General features: G+C 42.3%; 1 protein-coding gene across 1 annotated transcript; it reads right to left on the bottom strand.

The window, feature by feature from the left end:
• Positions 1-2,225: 2,225 nt before the first annotated feature.
• On the bottom strand, positions 2,226-16,145 carry LOC308122340 (E3 ubiquitin-protein ligase MARCHF6-like). The gene is made up of 26 exons (XM_080484106.1): positions 15,902-16,145; positions 14,912-15,011; positions 14,719-14,792; positions 14,466-14,609; positions 14,159-14,231; positions 13,876-14,023; positions 12,984-13,188; positions 12,206-12,264; positions 11,826-11,858; positions 11,660-11,711; positions 11,472-11,530; positions 10,535-10,615; positions 10,228-10,296; positions 10,000-10,074; positions 9,723-9,857; positions 9,517-9,636; positions 7,510-7,610; positions 7,193-7,330; positions 6,847-7,081; positions 6,686-6,755; positions 6,421-6,602; positions 5,563-5,697; positions 4,790-4,879; positions 4,493-4,625; positions 3,938-4,073; positions 2,226-3,060 (listed from the first exon to the last, which is right to left on the bottom strand). Exons 1-26 carry the CDS (start codon positions 15,918-15,920, stop codon positions 2,988-2,990), a joined length of 2,739 nt encoding a protein of 912 aa, XP_080340232.1. The 5' UTR covers positions 15,921-16,145; the 3' UTR covers positions 2,226-2,987.
• Positions 16,146-16,290: the final 145 nt, after the last annotated feature.

Raw genomic sequence — 16,290 nt, 5'->3', positions numbered from 1 at the left:
AATGGCTACGCCTTTGAAAGAGCAGAGTGTGACAATCCGGGTGTGTTTGCTGCGTCAGATACTCCAACTGGCATCACACTTGCAAGATTAATTAACTCCCACCACCAAACTTTTAATATCCGAGCAAACGATCTAAGACAAGCACAGGCCTTAAATAGAATTGTTCTAATAAAATATTGGAGTGTCCATTACTGCTATTGGCACATAGAAAAATAGAAGGCATTTAGAAATCCAACTCCAAACATCATTCATCTCGGTTCAAAGATACTGAACGGTCGCTTTTCATCATCATTTATAGCATTTATATTCCCGTCAATGCAAATCACATCAAACAGAAAAACACTTAACGCAGAAACAAATGGAAACATCAGCATTAGGATTAGTAAGCCATTCTACAACGTCCTCACAGCAAAACACTGATATTTTGAGGACAAGACAAATCCACCTGTGATGACCGAGTTGTTTTGAAAATGGCCGCAGACTGAAAAGTGCAAAAAGACTTGCATAAAAACACACAGTTGTCTATTATAGTTCAAACATAAAGGGGGTGGGGAACATTTCAAACCCGAATAAAATTGGTTGTGGTTTCTTTGGCAGCGGTTTAATTTCCTGTGAACTTTTCAATTGATTTTCTAGATTTGTTCTGTATCGTTCTGAGGGCAGAAAATAAATAATGTGGTTAAAGTGAAATACTGGGAGAACGACGCAAGGATGTTGATTTGTTTTCATATAGAAATGTGACATTTCGAGTCGTTTGGGGATCAACAGCAGCAAACATTTTGGGGGGGGGGGGGGGGTCATTGGAATACATTTGTCAGGCAGGATGTTTCTCTTTAAGATTAAAAAAAAAAAAGTGGATACAAATATTATAGACCTGAATGGAATGCATGTGTGATGGAGATTAATCAACATGTTAAAAGAAGCTTTGGTTCAAAACCACGAGTGTCTAACAGTTGTGACAGATGCAGACTTACCAGATATTTAGAAACTAAACGCCCCCGACTCCAGATAAAGGAATGTTTTCCCTCTTTATTGCTGGTGGGTCCCATTAACAATATCTTATTGTGAAAGACACCGGGACGTCTGACCAAAGAAAGCATGTATGGTGTGGGAGTCAGGGGGACACTAGCTGTGTGTCAGGGCTTTTCCTGGGCTTTTCCTGAATTGAATAAACAAAAGTCGGAAAAGAGCATGACGACCTTGTCGACTCAGTAGTGGTTTTCTGTTGTGCAAGCTCAAATGGCAAGACTTCTTTGGCGTGTATGAGTATTTAAACATTTGAATCGAGAGACTTTTCTCCTGGATGATAATCTCTCCTCTCCTGGAGCTGCATTCAGCTCGTTTTAAGATGTGTGAAACTGCACAGAAGGCCAGGATCTCACGATCCAACCCGACTAGTTGCTCGAATTCACAGAACGCAAACGTGTCCGAGATCTTAGCAAAGTGATTTCTTTTGTTATTTTTTTTGTATTTCTTTAGTTAAAGGGGATCATCAGTGGACTGTGGACTGTTATGTCTTGAAAATGAATCAATAAAATTCAATCGAATCGAACCTCTGAGGGAAAAAAAAAGGATCGTCACATTGCAACACATTGTGTCGTACCTTTAGAAGGATCATGTCACATCGTAATAAAAGGGCAGGTAGGAGGAGTTAAGTGACAGGAAGTGTGGGTGTGTCAGAGGTCACAAGGGACATGCAAATCGTTCCGTCCGTCCTTTTGACTTCCACATTAGTGGCAAGCAGCAGGGCTCCAAGTCCAGTTCAGCCCCCGCCGTCTCCCAAACACTTTGTCTGAGCCCACTACAGGCCAGTGAAAGCCCAAATCCGAGACGCAAATGAGATCCACGCACAAGTAAAAAGGAGCTGTGCTTATATATACTTTCACAGAACATACTGCAAATACTCTCAGCAAGAAAATCCTGCTCTGCACATGTGCAGAATCTGAAGGAGGAAGGCTGCTGTCACTGCTCAGTCATTGGAATCCCTAAAAATAACTGGTCACAGTCCTCGTCTTCTACGATTGGCTGCTTTCTGTGTGAAACACTGGACGCCTCTTGAGGTTTTCTAAACGATGCCTGCGGAAACCACTTCACTGACTTATTGAAAAGAGAAAGAGATGGCATCTTGAGGTTACAAGTTCTACTTTCTTCCATCAACCGACCCTACTTGTACCAGAGTCCATAAACAAAAGATAGGGCTGCTAAATCACAGCAAAAATCGTAATCCTTTCACTGCACTGAGATTATTTATTTAATGAGATTACTCGTTGACTTTGGACACATTGCGCATTTATTAAAATTGTGTTCTTTAAAAAAAAAGAAAAAGGGTTTTCTTTCAAACTGTGGGTTTTCTTGAACTTTAAATACAATTTAAACGTCTCTTTTTTCAGTACTAACAGCTTCTATCTGATGAAGGGCATCATTTGAGTAAAAAACAGTAACAGGCCCATGGAGGCATTTCCACCAGATATTTCCCTCCCAACAAGTTTATAAAAAAAAAAAAGAAAGAAAAGAAAAAAAAGACACTTAGTGCAACTCTCACAGTTTACAATATTTCAAAACAAACATTCATAGGAAAACACATTCTGAGGTAAAAGCTCATTTGACCTATGTTCAATCCAAACACCTTTGTAAAAAAAAAAAAGAAAAAAAAGAAGAAGAGGAAATGAAAACACCAGCTGCACTGAAGAGGAAAAAAACTGAACACTTGTACAAATCTGGGCACTCTGTGGCTCTGCTGAGATTCAGTCAGTTTTTGCAGGTTGGTAACAACCATGTTCAGAAATACTTTCTGAGGAGTAGAAATGTTTGTTGTCTTTCACCTTTCAACGTCTCTCGGTGAATAAAAGAGCAGCAGTCGGGAGTTTAACGCTCGTGTCGCTCGTGTCGGAAGGCGACGCTGAAGCAAACGGAAAACAAAAAGGCTTTCGCCGGCCGAGCTGCCGGCGGGAGGAGTGACTCCGCTCCTCCCGCCGGCGGCGTTCAGTCTATGAGGAGGTGCTACAGATGCTCCTGCTGGAGGTCCGCTCATAGTTCACGAGCTGCTGTCCAATCAGGTATCTGCAGGAGAAAGAGAAAACACCGATTGGTCACATTTTTTGAAGTGAATTACCAGCTTTTCATGGTTGTTAGGTTAAAAAAATATATATAATTTAATCTTAAACGTTTAATCGCTCCTCACTCTTCACTACAGTCTGCTTTGCTCTTCATGCTGCTCCTCATATAAAGACCTTTCTCCTTACTGTCACCATCTAGTCTGATTATTAATCTGGATGACAACAACCTCACAAACACAACTGAGCAATATTCATACCCACACAGCTGCTGTCAGGAGAGACAAGTAATGTCAGGGATCCTCGTGATTAGAAATACGTGACAACAAGTCGCCTTGTTTTTCTCCATCTTATCCAGAAAATATTGATAGTTCCTGAAAAACTGTCAATTTGAAGTGCAAGACAGCCGAATGAAAGGCAACATTTGAGTCATCAATTCAATTCTGATGAATAAAATCTGCTCCCCTGCTTACAACACTGATCTTATTGAAATGGTGCGGCGAACAGAAGCCATCAACTCCAGTAATGCAGAAGCACTTTGGATGGAGCTGGAACCCAATTTCTTAGTTTATCATTAAGCACTTAATGAAGACTTCTTGAATCACGTTGTCATTCAAACCAAAATATTCCCGTCTCCAATAATACTGTTTAGAAAGAAGATTCTGTCTACAATCTGTGCAGAAAGAGATACTTTTTTTAAAAAATAAAAAATCATCAAAAGCAGGGATATATACTCCAAAAAACTCTGACTATGTCTAGACATATTGTAATGCTCCGATTTGAGAGACTAATGGTTTGCCTCAGTTAATAGAAAAAAAAGAAAACTGACTTGCATTATTGCACCACCTATTCAACACCAATCTCAAGTGCTCAGATCTACTGACTTGTCATTTTTGATGTCTTCATAAAGGCGTCTGAACTGCCGTATCTGAAAGTAAAAGATGGCCAACAGTATGACCACCAGCATTGTGAAAGGATAGATTTTTCTTTCCACCAGTGTCTGCGTCTCCGGCTGCACTCCTGCAAAAGTGTGAGACAGAGCGAAAGAGGGGATTAGACACTGTAACACAATGTTTTCTACGAGGCTCCGATGTTCAGGCAGAGAAAAATCACTATTTCATATATGTGTATGGCATGATTTAAAGCCAAGAGAAGACTACCACACTCTGCACACTGACCTTTTTAACTAGTTGTCTCTTTCCACGTCATAATACACAAAGCATTCATTCATTATGCCTTCTGTTTTTGATTCATCTGATACAAAATGCAGCGTCAAACAAATAACTTTCCTGATCTCACCGAGCAATAAATAGAGGGTGAATAACAGAGGGAGGAAAAATAAATAAATGAAGGTAACAAAAATCAGTCCCTGGTGGTTTTAAGTGAACCGTATGATACAAGAGAATCCACACAAAGCAGAATGACTGAGACAAACTCACCCAGCAGAGGAACAACTCCCATAGCGATGGTGTAGGGTACACAGAGCGACGGCAGCAGGATAAAGAGGAGAGGTGCGGCCAGTCTTTGCATGATGAAGTGGAGGTCGATATTTCTAATACCGTTAGCGTACACCTGCAAGACAGCGTGACGCTTGGGTTTTTACATTCAGTTCAAACTTTTCAGTCTTGAACGTCCCTGAAAACCACCCAAAGGAATGATCCAGACTATGATTCTACATCACTGTTTTTATCTGGATCTACTTGATTAAATGAAGCTTCACAGAGAGTGACACTTGCCTGTTCAATGGCCGTCTTGAACCACCACTGAGGTCCCATCAGCACCATGGCACCAAAGATTTTAGTGTGAAGCACGCCCAAAGCCCAGTCCTGCAACACACAAGAAACCTGAAGTCAGATTGTAACCAAGCAATACTGGAGCGGTCCGAGAATGTTACCCGTTGAGTGTTATGGTGCAAAAACAATCCAGTATCCTTGAACGGAAAATGACCAAATGTGTTTGGAAAACTTCTTTACTTTATATTAAAAAAAACTGACTTTTCCATCAAAAGAAAAAGGCTTACAGTTCTCATCATTGAATGTCATTTCAACCCAGGCAGCCACACCAAGGAAATAAAGTTGATTTATGATACTCAGGACAACAAAAAACACTCATAAATATTCCAAAAGAGTGCAAAACTTTGATGCACTTTGATTTGGGTACTTTCCTTTGTCATTTTGATTTAAAAAGAGTAAACACAGTTGTTTGCCAATAAATAGCTTCACCCAGCCATTAACCATGAGTGGAAGAAAGGCTTCTGTGTTATCATTCATATTCTCTGAAGAGTGGCCAAGAAATCATAGATTCTCCCAGGGTATGTAAACTTATGAGCACAATTGTATACACTAAAACAAAGGCAACGTGCGGACACTAGAGAAACACTAGACTTGTTCATTTTTTGTTTTAACCTGCTCGTGAAGATGGCCCACGTAATGACACAAGAATTTCAAACTGTCCCTTCAAAAAGGTTGCCGCGAGTGAAAAATGAGATTTACCAATGACTGTCACACACCTGCCAGAGGAAGAAGAGTGGCGTCTGGTTCAGGGGGACTCTGAGAGGAGCCAAGATGACCAGCTCCAACAGCAACCCCACCAGCAGTGGAACCACTCCGACCAGCAGCACGGCTACTACCACCGTCTTCGCAACCTATTTTCGCCAGGAAACCAAATGCATGTCAGAAAACTAGTTTGACACTTAAGAAACAAAGTTTTTTATCTGAGACCAGTGATTCCCAACCAGGGGGGCTTCAAATGCTTTGTCGCGAAGCCCTCTTGAGTATAATAATTTGTTATGTATTAAATATAGATGAGTCAGCATTTAAATAATTTATGTAAAAAAAGCCCCACTAAGTTCAAATGTTGGATAAGTGGATTTCTAAAACAAAATCTATTCAAACGTTTTGAAATATTGCAAGGATGTGGGTGTTTTGAACATGAACATCTGTCTGAAGTATCCAGAGTGAAGAAATGGCAAAGCGGCATAAAATGAAGTGACTCCGTCAAAAAGAAAAAGGGGGCGTGCCGAGAGTTAAACAGAATAAAGCAAAGGACAAAATTAGAGCTGAATGCATCTTTTGTGGTGGAAAAAAAACACAGTCTGAAACCATGTAAGCTGAAGCGGCACCAGTTCACTATGAGATGTTGTGTAAATCCAAAGTGTTTATCCTCAGAAAAAAATGAACTTGTCACTCCTATGTATGATAAAAGTGCATTTTACGAGGTTTCTTCATTTGTTTTGTTTTTTTAATTAAATGTGCATTGTCTGGTGGGGAGGGAGTCGCCTAAGTTAACTATAGTAAAGTTTAGCTCCCACCAAGGGGAAAGGCTGGGAACCACTGGCTGAGACAACTCCAGAAACAGAAAACGTTACCATGACTTCCCACTCGTGGAATTTGAACATGAAGACAGACCGTCCCAGTGGCATCCAGCAGAGCAGCACTGTGGTGCATCGGATGGCTATCCAGCAGACGTACAGACCACTGGCCGCCGTGTACATCTCGTGAACTGTGGCACTGCCCATCCAGAACGAGATTAGCCAGCGGCCCACACACACTGCACGAAAGACAGAGGAGACGGTTTTAAGCGGCGGAGGAGAGCGAGGGGCGCAGCTGTGACTGACGGGTAAGTAACCTTACCTGGAATTGTGATGCAGATGAAACTGGTCAGTAAGAGCGTCACACACAGAAACACAATCAGCAAAAAGATCTGCAGACAGAGAAAGACCAAACAAGCACAAGTTTAAGAAAACAAGAACTGAGCGGAAGGCGGCGAGCCGAGCTGCGTGGCGATAAGTCACCCTGAGGGGGAAGTTGGCGGGCCGTTGGTACGGCTGGAAGTTGAAGGGCCGATCCAGCTGCAGGACAGCCTGATGGATGACGTCAAGCCCCAGGCCTGCAATGTGGCCGTCCTCATCCTCCTCTTCATCAACGCCGTCCTCATCATCCGTGTCATCGTCATCTTCCTCATCCTCATCTTCGTCGTCATCAGAGTCTTCGATGACCTGGCCCCCCAGCAGGTACGAGTGAAGATCACTGTCGGGGTCATTTGAGCGATATTTGGGTTTGAACACCGCTTGTGGCGTTTCGTACGTCATCGTGAGGTCTGAAGCACGAAAAATGTCTTCGTGTGCAACTGGAACTTACAGCATGTATGCGGCGGTGAACGTCCAGGCGTGGATGAGGTGTTTGACCCAGTGGCGGGTGTTCCCCTGCTCAAGTAGCGCTGGCAGCACAACCTGAAGCAGCAGCAGCTCCAACGACAGCTCGGTGACGGGGGAATCGCTGAAGAGGTGGCAAAAGACGACAATTCAGCTTTTTTTTTTTTTTTTAAACCTTCTGAAAATGGGAGCTTGTTTTTTTTTTTTCTTTCTTCTTAGTTGCTCCCAGATTCAGCTTTGCCTGAATACACAGTGTCATCTTCAGCTCTTAACTAATGAATGTTAATGAGGCATTTCGTGTACCTGTAAATTGTGACGTTGTAGGGGAGGAAGGTCGGGAAGAGCATCTTAACCATTCTAATGGGAAGCCATAGCATCAACAAGACCAGGGAGCCAAAAAACACCTGGAAACACACACAGACACACGCACTTATATTTGTTCCTCAAAAAAATAAGCATCTGCATTCCTGAGGACACACAGTACTGACACTGACAGTCCTTCACTCTTTCAGTTAAAAAAAAAGCAGACAGAATCACGCGTCATTACATGGAAACATGACGAAAAAACTAAAGGAATCGGCATAATCCACAAAATGTTTCAAGATAAAATTGTCAATATACTTTATCGCTATGTAAATAATAGAAACTGCTGTTAATTGAGTCAGACATCCCCTGATAATGCTGCGGTGCTTTGTTGAAACTGAAAGAAACTTCAAATGGGATGATGACACGTAGAAAGCCCTCCATTCACCAAATAACACTGAGTCATGATACTACAAGGTCATTGGAAGTCACCCTGACCGTGATCACTGCAGTATACATCCCAAATTTCCATCTTAGACGCTCTTAAAGCTTTTGAGTTGCAGCCACTTGTACATAGCAGCACTGTGGAAAGATAAATACGGCCCGTTTGTTTTTATGGGCGTCTTTTCACCAACCAACCAGCGACTTCCCTTTCTTCTCAAAGGTCAGTAAGGTAAGAGAAATGCTCAGCCGTTTGTCTCGTAACCTCGCTGACTGCAAAAAAAAAACAGTCATTATCCTCTCACCCCAACTTCATAAAAATCTTACATCAGGAGCACCAAAAGAAATAAATATCAAACTAGTAGAGAAAGGCAGGTTTTATACGGACACAATGTTGAGTGTTGAATTAATACTTAAGAATTAAGGTTTGGTTAGGATAAGCAAGTAGTAGTTGAGGTTAGTTAAAGGTTAAGATCAATGCGACAAATAATGTAAGCCAAAAATAATATTTGCAACTCACTAATGTGTTTCCAAGATCGGCATTTTCACAGTAATACTGCGGCGTAAGAAAAGCTGGGAGTATTCCGACAAAGCTGCTTGTCAGGTTTACACCACATTAGCAGTCTTCTGAATGTGCTGCCGCCGCATGAAGTGATGCCTGCAGCAATATATACCTGTGTGATCATTTTATAAGTTGACAAGTGCTCTGGCAGTCAAGTCAACAAAAACAAGTAATGCTGGCATTAAAAGCCAATATTACTAGCGTCTGGCTCTGGCAGCTTTCAGCATCACATATTAGTCTTTTTGTCCCCTCTGGGACAGAAAATCACCTTCATATGCATTTTGTAGATGCAGTGACTGTAAAAAAAAAACATTTCTTTCTCCCAAAAAATAAGGACATGTAAAGCTCTAATAGTATTCTATGAATGTCATTATGCTCAAATTAATTGTTGACTTCACTGGAATTAAGAATCAACATTAAGCGTGAGTGTGTGTATATATGTAGGCAAAAACTCATTAAAAGGGTGCGAACATGAGGAAGTTTTGGCTTTATGGACACCAGATGTCTACGATTTTGGACGCCAAGATCCCGTGACAATAAGCCACATTTCTTCTAGGATCCTCAGGTCACTGGATAATGCGTCAGAGTTTGTCAGAGAAAAACTTTTCCTGTAAACAGTCTGTGTTTTGGGTGGATTTCTTCATAGGAATCATAGTTTCTTGTGACATGATTTCAACCCTGATCTGTGACTCATACAGAACAATGCTTAAGAGAGGAAATGGTGCTGAATGTATTACTAAGGTTGGCGATGTCCTCTAATTTGTCCTCTGTGAATGGATGCCACAATACTGTAAACAGTAGGTGCCAAACTCCACGAAACAAAACCATGTTTGATCCGTGTGACACTGTTTTTATATCTGAAATGATTGACACCAATGCTTCTTTAATGTGGTTCAAATTGATTTGCCAAAGTTGCACTTGTGTATTTAGTAAATGTACATCTCAGCGTTGTCCTATCGCAAAAGTTTGAGTTCAAGAGAGAAATGAAGCCGGGTGGAACTCACAACAGAGAGTATAAACCTCCGGAGATGTCGGTGCATGGGGCAGTGGATCATCTCCTGGACTAGGTTGAAGTCGGGATCGCTGACGTTCCTAAGAAACCAGAGTACACCCGGTCGAAGCACCTACAAACACACACACACACACTAAGTCCAATAATGACATAATAAGCCTACGGCATAGATGTGATTTGATGACAGTTTCTACTTACTTGTCTCAGTAGAAGGATGAAAGAGGTGAAATAGAAAACATAGAGAACCCCAACCAGCCAGTGGAGGCCCAGGTTAGTTCCAGGAGAAGCGTCAAAGCTCAGCTTCCGGTTACTAAGAGTGGCGTCAAACATTTCCTGCAATGAATAATGCTGAATGCTTTAAAATGCCGGAACACGTTTCTTTAGGTTGGTCCCATCAGGGTAACATTGAGGGGCTTCTTCACAATGTATCATTATCATGATTTCTCTCCTTCGGTTCAGTATTGTTCTCGCTTACCAGCGAACAAATGTCGAGCCACCAACCACAAATCAGAGGGAATAGGCCGAGTTCCATGAAAACCAGCAGGGACACCTGCACAAAGAACAAAACACTTGTGAAACACTTCCGTTTATTTTCTTACATAATACATAACTTTCTTAGTTTTAACCGAGACCTTGATTAGTTAAACACAGAATCAAGAGGCCTTACTTTGAATCCCTCAGCTGCTGCATTGCTGTAACTTACCTTTATGACAATATAGCAAACACCCAGGAGCCACTGAGACCGCTGAAACTTCACTAAAGATGCCAGTGACTGATTGAGACACAGTTAAGGACTCATGAAAAACTAGAACGCTCCCATTAGATTCAATAAGAAAGACGTGCAACTTCATGCTTTTTTTTTTTTTTTTTCCCAAATGTGTAAAGAGTGAGGCTCATAACTGGCACTGCTAATAACTTAAGGCTACATTTAATGTACATGAGCCACTCCATACCAGACATGTGAAACGCACTGTGCTATATCAATGCATTAAGAAGAACGGAGAGGATACATGGCAGGCGATGAGGGCTCCAGCGAGGACGATGTATCCGAGTAGTGTGGTGATGAGGCCGTCAAAGTGCGTGGGTTTGAGCTGCAGCCAAAAAACAGCATCACCGTAATTATCATCATCATCAAAGACATCCCAATAATGCAGAACAAACTCAAATATTATTCCGGGTTTCCCCCCCAGTGCGTTATGGGTCGGGCAGCCTGCCAGGCCTCGGTTAACCCCCCCGCCTGGCTTATGCATCATACATATTTTTCAATTGAATCAATAAGTTTTAGACTACACTTGCAGTGGCTCTTATAATTTTGAAGCAGAATATAATGGTTGGAGCTCACTGGTGACATCTAATCAATGAAGCACCGCTGGTGAGAATCTGTCTAACTAAAGACATGAGAAATTGGTATCAATTACTTAGTAGTGAAATATCACAGATCTCAGATGTAGTCATGATAGTGAAAAATTCAGTTTTACTGTAATTATTTTTTTTTAATTAGCATTCCTCTACTTCTCATTCTCAAGTTGCAGTCCTGTGAACAGGACGTGGTCAAATCAGTTCACAGCAACAGCGTGACAACGAGAGGAGCAGAAATGTATCTGTAAACAAGCGATCAAAATGACATTGTTGTTTAGCTCAATTTTGTGACTCCCTGTCCCAGCGTACATTGTTCTGCCAAGTGGACTGAAACTTTTTTAGGATATAATGTCCAACTGAAAGGACATTTTTTTTAGGATGTAGAGCCATTGTGTCGTTAATGCCGCCATCTACTTACAGTTCAAGCAGACAGAAACTAAGTCATTAGGTAGTTGATGGCTGAAGAAGCCAGAATCAATGAAGTGCAATGTAATGTTTGTTATTCTGACCACTGACATAACAAACACCCTGGAAAACTTTCTGGAGGAAACCTTAATGTGATGGATTTCACCCTCTCCCAGCACTTACGTAGTCTTCAAAGCCTAATCCGACCACTGAGAAATGGCCAATGTGATACGGGCAGAACGCTAAGAGGAAACAAAGAAGAGGTGATGTTAGCAGGGCTTGATTTATACTCTCAGACTAAGTTAAGATGAAAAACAAATGTTTACCCATCATAAAGGTCACAAGTGCACGTCAACGCAGGCTTGACTTACCAAAGACCAGGATGAAGAGTGTGTTGAAGGACACCACCCAGAAGACATGCTCCTAGAGAACGAGGGACGTTTGTCACTATTAAACAGCTTCTGCTGTACATAAAGGTTCTCTAATTTTAGCAAAGAATATGTAAAAGTGTGTAAGAAAATAAGAGATTATACTTACCAAGAAATCAAGAGATCCATCCAGCCCCAGCATCTGAGACACATGATTCATGATCATATATTCGTTACTTATTATAAGTATATGGGAATTTTAATCACAAGACAATTCTGTGTAACTTAAACTTCTACTAGTGTGACAAAGAAAACATTTCATGATTGATACTGGCGTTAGGGTAGAAACAGTATCTCGGAACAGGTACACTCCTTTTTTTTTTATTTTAACCCCGGCTATACAAGCTCAAACTTACCTGCCAAACACTTGCTACCCTGCTCACTTTGCATTTTTGTCATGTCCCAACCAGAACAGTGCTAGACCCTTTTATAAGACAGGGCAGACACGTTTAAAATAAAAAAAGAAATGAATAAAATAAAGCTTCTCACCCGTTCCCAGGTCAGTTCATCTGCTGCATGGTCCCACTCAAGAACATTCCAGATTAGATCTACCTCAAAAGAAATCACACACGGGAGAGAGGGAAAAAAAGAGGAATTATACCAAAATGTATTTATAAAACTGTAGTCGCTTAGTAGTGTACAATCGCCAAACAAATTCTCAACAGGGATTACAATTTGCTGAAAAAACACCGCAATTCCCTTTTCTCCTGGAAATGTTCAATTGACCTGAAATGCTGGAATGACCTTAATTCAGTAAGTGCTAAAGGGGAGATAACCATTAATGAGAACAATATAGAAACATACACTTTAAATATATGTCAGTTTTTCATTTAAAAATGAATAAAGTGGTTGTAATCAGTGGAGTAACTTGGATTTGTTAGTGAGCTAAAATGCAATGATTAGATTGAGTGGCACCTCTACTTGCATCAGAGCGAAGCAACACGTTTTGGTTTTTCCCCCAACACTCTGCCAACGAGCAGTCTCTCTCGGTTTGGACCCCCCCCCCCGTGTGTGTGTAGGTTTGTGCGAGTGTGGTGTGCATCCATCCATCTTCTATTACACTTCGCTTAACCTGGGGTCACTGGGCACATGAGCTGATCCCAGATGACTACGGGTGAAGTCAGGACACAGGCTGGCGAGGCCGCCACTCCATCATACGACAAGCACACACTCACTCACTATCGCCCCCACTGGCAATTTAGTGACAGCTATTCATATCAGTTGTGATAAACCTTGGTATCCAGAGAAAAGCCACACGTGCACTAACCATGCACTCTGAGATAGACATCAACAGCATCCTCCTCTCTTTCCTCGTCGTCCTCCTCCTCTCCATCGTCATCTTCGTCATCGTTCAGTTCAGCTTCTTCTTGGTTAGCAGGTGCCTGCTGTCCATCAGGAGCCGCGTTCACAGCATGCTGGTCACCTGCAGCAGCGGCGGCTTCGGCATCTACAGCAGCGTTGTCGCCTTGCCCCTGCGAAGCCACAAAATAATCAACCATCATGAACAAATACGTATCAAACGTCAAAAAGACACTGCTATCCTCATTTGCCCTTTCGTCTGTCTTCAGATTTAGCAGTTACCAAAAATAGTTGGCTGTTGTATGCCTTTAAATTAAAACCCGCAGCAGCAACCGTTTTGTCATTTGTGAAGAACTCAGATTGTCGTTGTCGTAGTGACACCAGAGAGCTGACATTATCTGGCAGGCTCTGCTTTACTCGTGTGGGTTTGCATAAAGGCAGACAAATGTCACTGCCAGCTTGGCAAGCGCAAACACACTCTGGAAAGTTTGTCCTGAGAGGGAACGTTGTCCTGACCACCCAAGTGATAACAACAGAAACTAAAAGTGAGCCAGTATCCCCCCCCCCCCCCCCCCCGCCGCCCCCCGCCCCGCCCTTCAATATATTCAGTATATTCCATTAAATCGTGGTCCCAAATGCGGAATTTAAACAACAAACCGAATAAAATAAATCAAATGGTGGCCTGGTGTAACCTCACGGTCCGCTGGCTTTCTTTAACGGGAACCTGTCACTGTGCCAGGTACCACAGAGGGCATTAAAGGTCGAGGCAGGTAGGCTTATTAAGTCATTAACTGTTCCACTCAGCGCGCAGGTTAACGAAACAGAAGACATCGCTGGGCCTCGACATGAACTGAGCTCACCTCATTTGCTCGGGGTTGATTCTGTTCTAACCACTGGGGGGCGCCACCATGGATGACCTGTTCTCTGAGCCACACCAGGCTGATGAAGCTGCACAGTGTGCACATGACAATCACGCAGCCCTGGAGGCAGTCAATGAGCAGGTTCTGCCTGTGATGAAGAGGAGTAATGTGTTTTGGTATCAACACAATGAGTCAAAACAAAAAACATCAACACGAAGATAAAATATGAGATATAGAAGTGCGACAGTTGGGTAGAAGAGAGTCAACAATGAAGACCACTTACGTCGAAAGCATATCTAACGGCAGGGTAAAGAGAGAGCTCACAGAGCCAGTAAATAAACACTTGTAGATTCGATCTGTTTTGAAAAAAACAAAACAAAAAAAACATTAACAGAAATGAAATAACTAATTTACCAGCCCCCCCCCCCAATTTCAATGACTTTTATTTTACTTAAATCATTTTTCTTGATACGGAGAACTTTCATATTTTACCTTGAAAATTTACAAAAAATCTACAATTTTCCACATTCAGTGCAACGTCCGGGTTACAAGAACAACCAGAGCTGAACATCTGGTTGTGCACAACTTACATGCTGTGAGAGGGACCACACCTAACCAGGCGAAGGCCACCAGTGTGTAGTGTAACCAATACTTCAGGGCTGTGCCCATACTGATGACCAGGCCCACGAAAATATATTGCACAGGCAAGCGGGATGGCATGTCTGGAGAGTAGACTGAAGAAAAGCAAAAGACAGAGGTTAGACAGACCGACACTGTTTTTCCACAACAAATGAAGGCACTGTGAAAACTTTGAACCAATTTACTCAACAAGAGGCAACTTACTTGGAGTAAATGCAAACCTGTGGCTGCATACTTCACAGTATTCTTTTCTGCTGTGTTTCAACCAGAGGAGCAAGCTGCGGAGGAAAAAGAAGAAATTGTGAGTTTCATTCTTTGCAAACTGCCCAACACATATCCTCTTCTTCATTTTACATCTCACTGTTATTAATGTTTGCCAAGTGGATCACAGACGTACCATTCCTGATGGACAAACTTGATGGTGCCTGTGCAAACACAGGGGTGGTAGAGCGGCTTGTCCTGGCTCCCCTCGGACCGACACACCCGACAGATGTCCACTGTGCGAAAGGCACCCAACAAAATGAATTAGTAGATCCTCAGTCTGAAACATCTAGTAACTTCTAAACTATGCATTCCACATTTGGTTCCCTGATAAGAATGCACCTTTTTAATAACATAGAATTATACATAAACAGTATATGCGGATATGCTGCAGAGCATGAACAGACTGTTGGCAGAATTGTAAAAGAGACTGTGCAAACATGTGTATTGGTGTAGAGTATTATAAAAGCGGAGAAAAGAGTTGCAGAGAGATTTCATTCGTTTCTGTATCTTATTTAATCGCGTGCAGAACAGGAATTAAAGTTATCCTGTGGGGTCACACAATGAATTAGTGTAGTTTCAAAATACCTAAACTCGCAAACTTCGAGATTAGAATTATGATGAAAAGAAACGTTGGTACGTTGTTTACAACGTTCGGCTGTGAGCTGACATTTCTGTGTGATCCTGGTTTGCTTTTACATCATTTGCCATTACACTGTTTGTAAACATACACAGGTTGCATTCACTAAACATCCCCACCGTTCGCTTGTAAACTACCTACACTGCATGTGACCTTGCTGAGCAGCAGTCATACTCGGGGATCCCCTAGTCTACCAGATTTGTGTCTATTGCAATTTTTCGGGGGAAGAAAAGCCACCTGAACTTTGGAAAGTGGTTTTGTTTACATAGCCACATGCTAGCGGAGGCACGCTAACCACAGTCAGCTGGCGAGCTAACGCTAATTGCGTAGAGCTTTTCTCCAAATCAAGCGAAGCTTTGTCAAAGTTTAACAAAACGCGGAATCCGTCCCGACCACTACACTGACTCCTAAGAGGGGCTATCAGTGCTGTAATGTTGGCCTGTGTTGTTGGGAGCATTGTAAGAGTGGGATCGCAGTTGTAGCTACCATCATCAAAGGTGTCCATCTTGACTGGCTCCCCCCGCCGTCCGCCGCTCAGTCACCCCTCCGGTTTAGAAGCGATGACCGCTCGCTATCTACATGTAAACGTCGCGGGGTGAACTCCTCCCAAGTGTACGTTTTTTCTCTCTAAGTTGTCAGATGTTTATTTTATTTCAAGAGGAAAAATCGCCCAGAAGTCATATTTGGTCTGCAATTGTTGAGGGCGGATACGAAGCGGCGACACGTGACTGTGACGTGTTTCCACCGCGAGATGGCAGCACCGTGTCGTTGGTGTTTCCAAGCTCGCGCGCGCACGTAAGCCCGCACTCACGCTTCTGCACATTGGATTCTTTATCAACTGCACACTTCAAATATCTTCCAAACACAATTTATAT

The sequence above is a fragment of the Lipophrys pholis genome (assembly GCF_963383615.2).
Source record: "Lipophrys pholis genome assembly, chromosome: 1".
Classification (NCBI taxonomy): domain Eukaryota; kingdom Metazoa; phylum Chordata; class Actinopteri; order Blenniiformes; family Blenniidae; genus Lipophrys; species Lipophrys pholis.
The sequence above is the reverse complement of the archived record's forward strand: the minus strand, read 5'-3'. Positions and strand labels throughout refer to the sequence as shown.

Coding starts and splice junctions, on each gene's coding strand:
- LOC308122340 (XM_080484106.1), bottom strand. Junction 14,610..14,718: donor CAGGTTTGCATTTACTCCAA/GTAAGTTGCCTC, acceptor GCTTTTCTTCAG/TCTACTCTCCAGACATGCCA. Junction 10,075..10,227: donor TTTGCTATATTGTCATAAAG/GTAAGTTACAGC, acceptor TTCTTTGTGCAG/GTGTCCCTGCTGGTTTTCAT.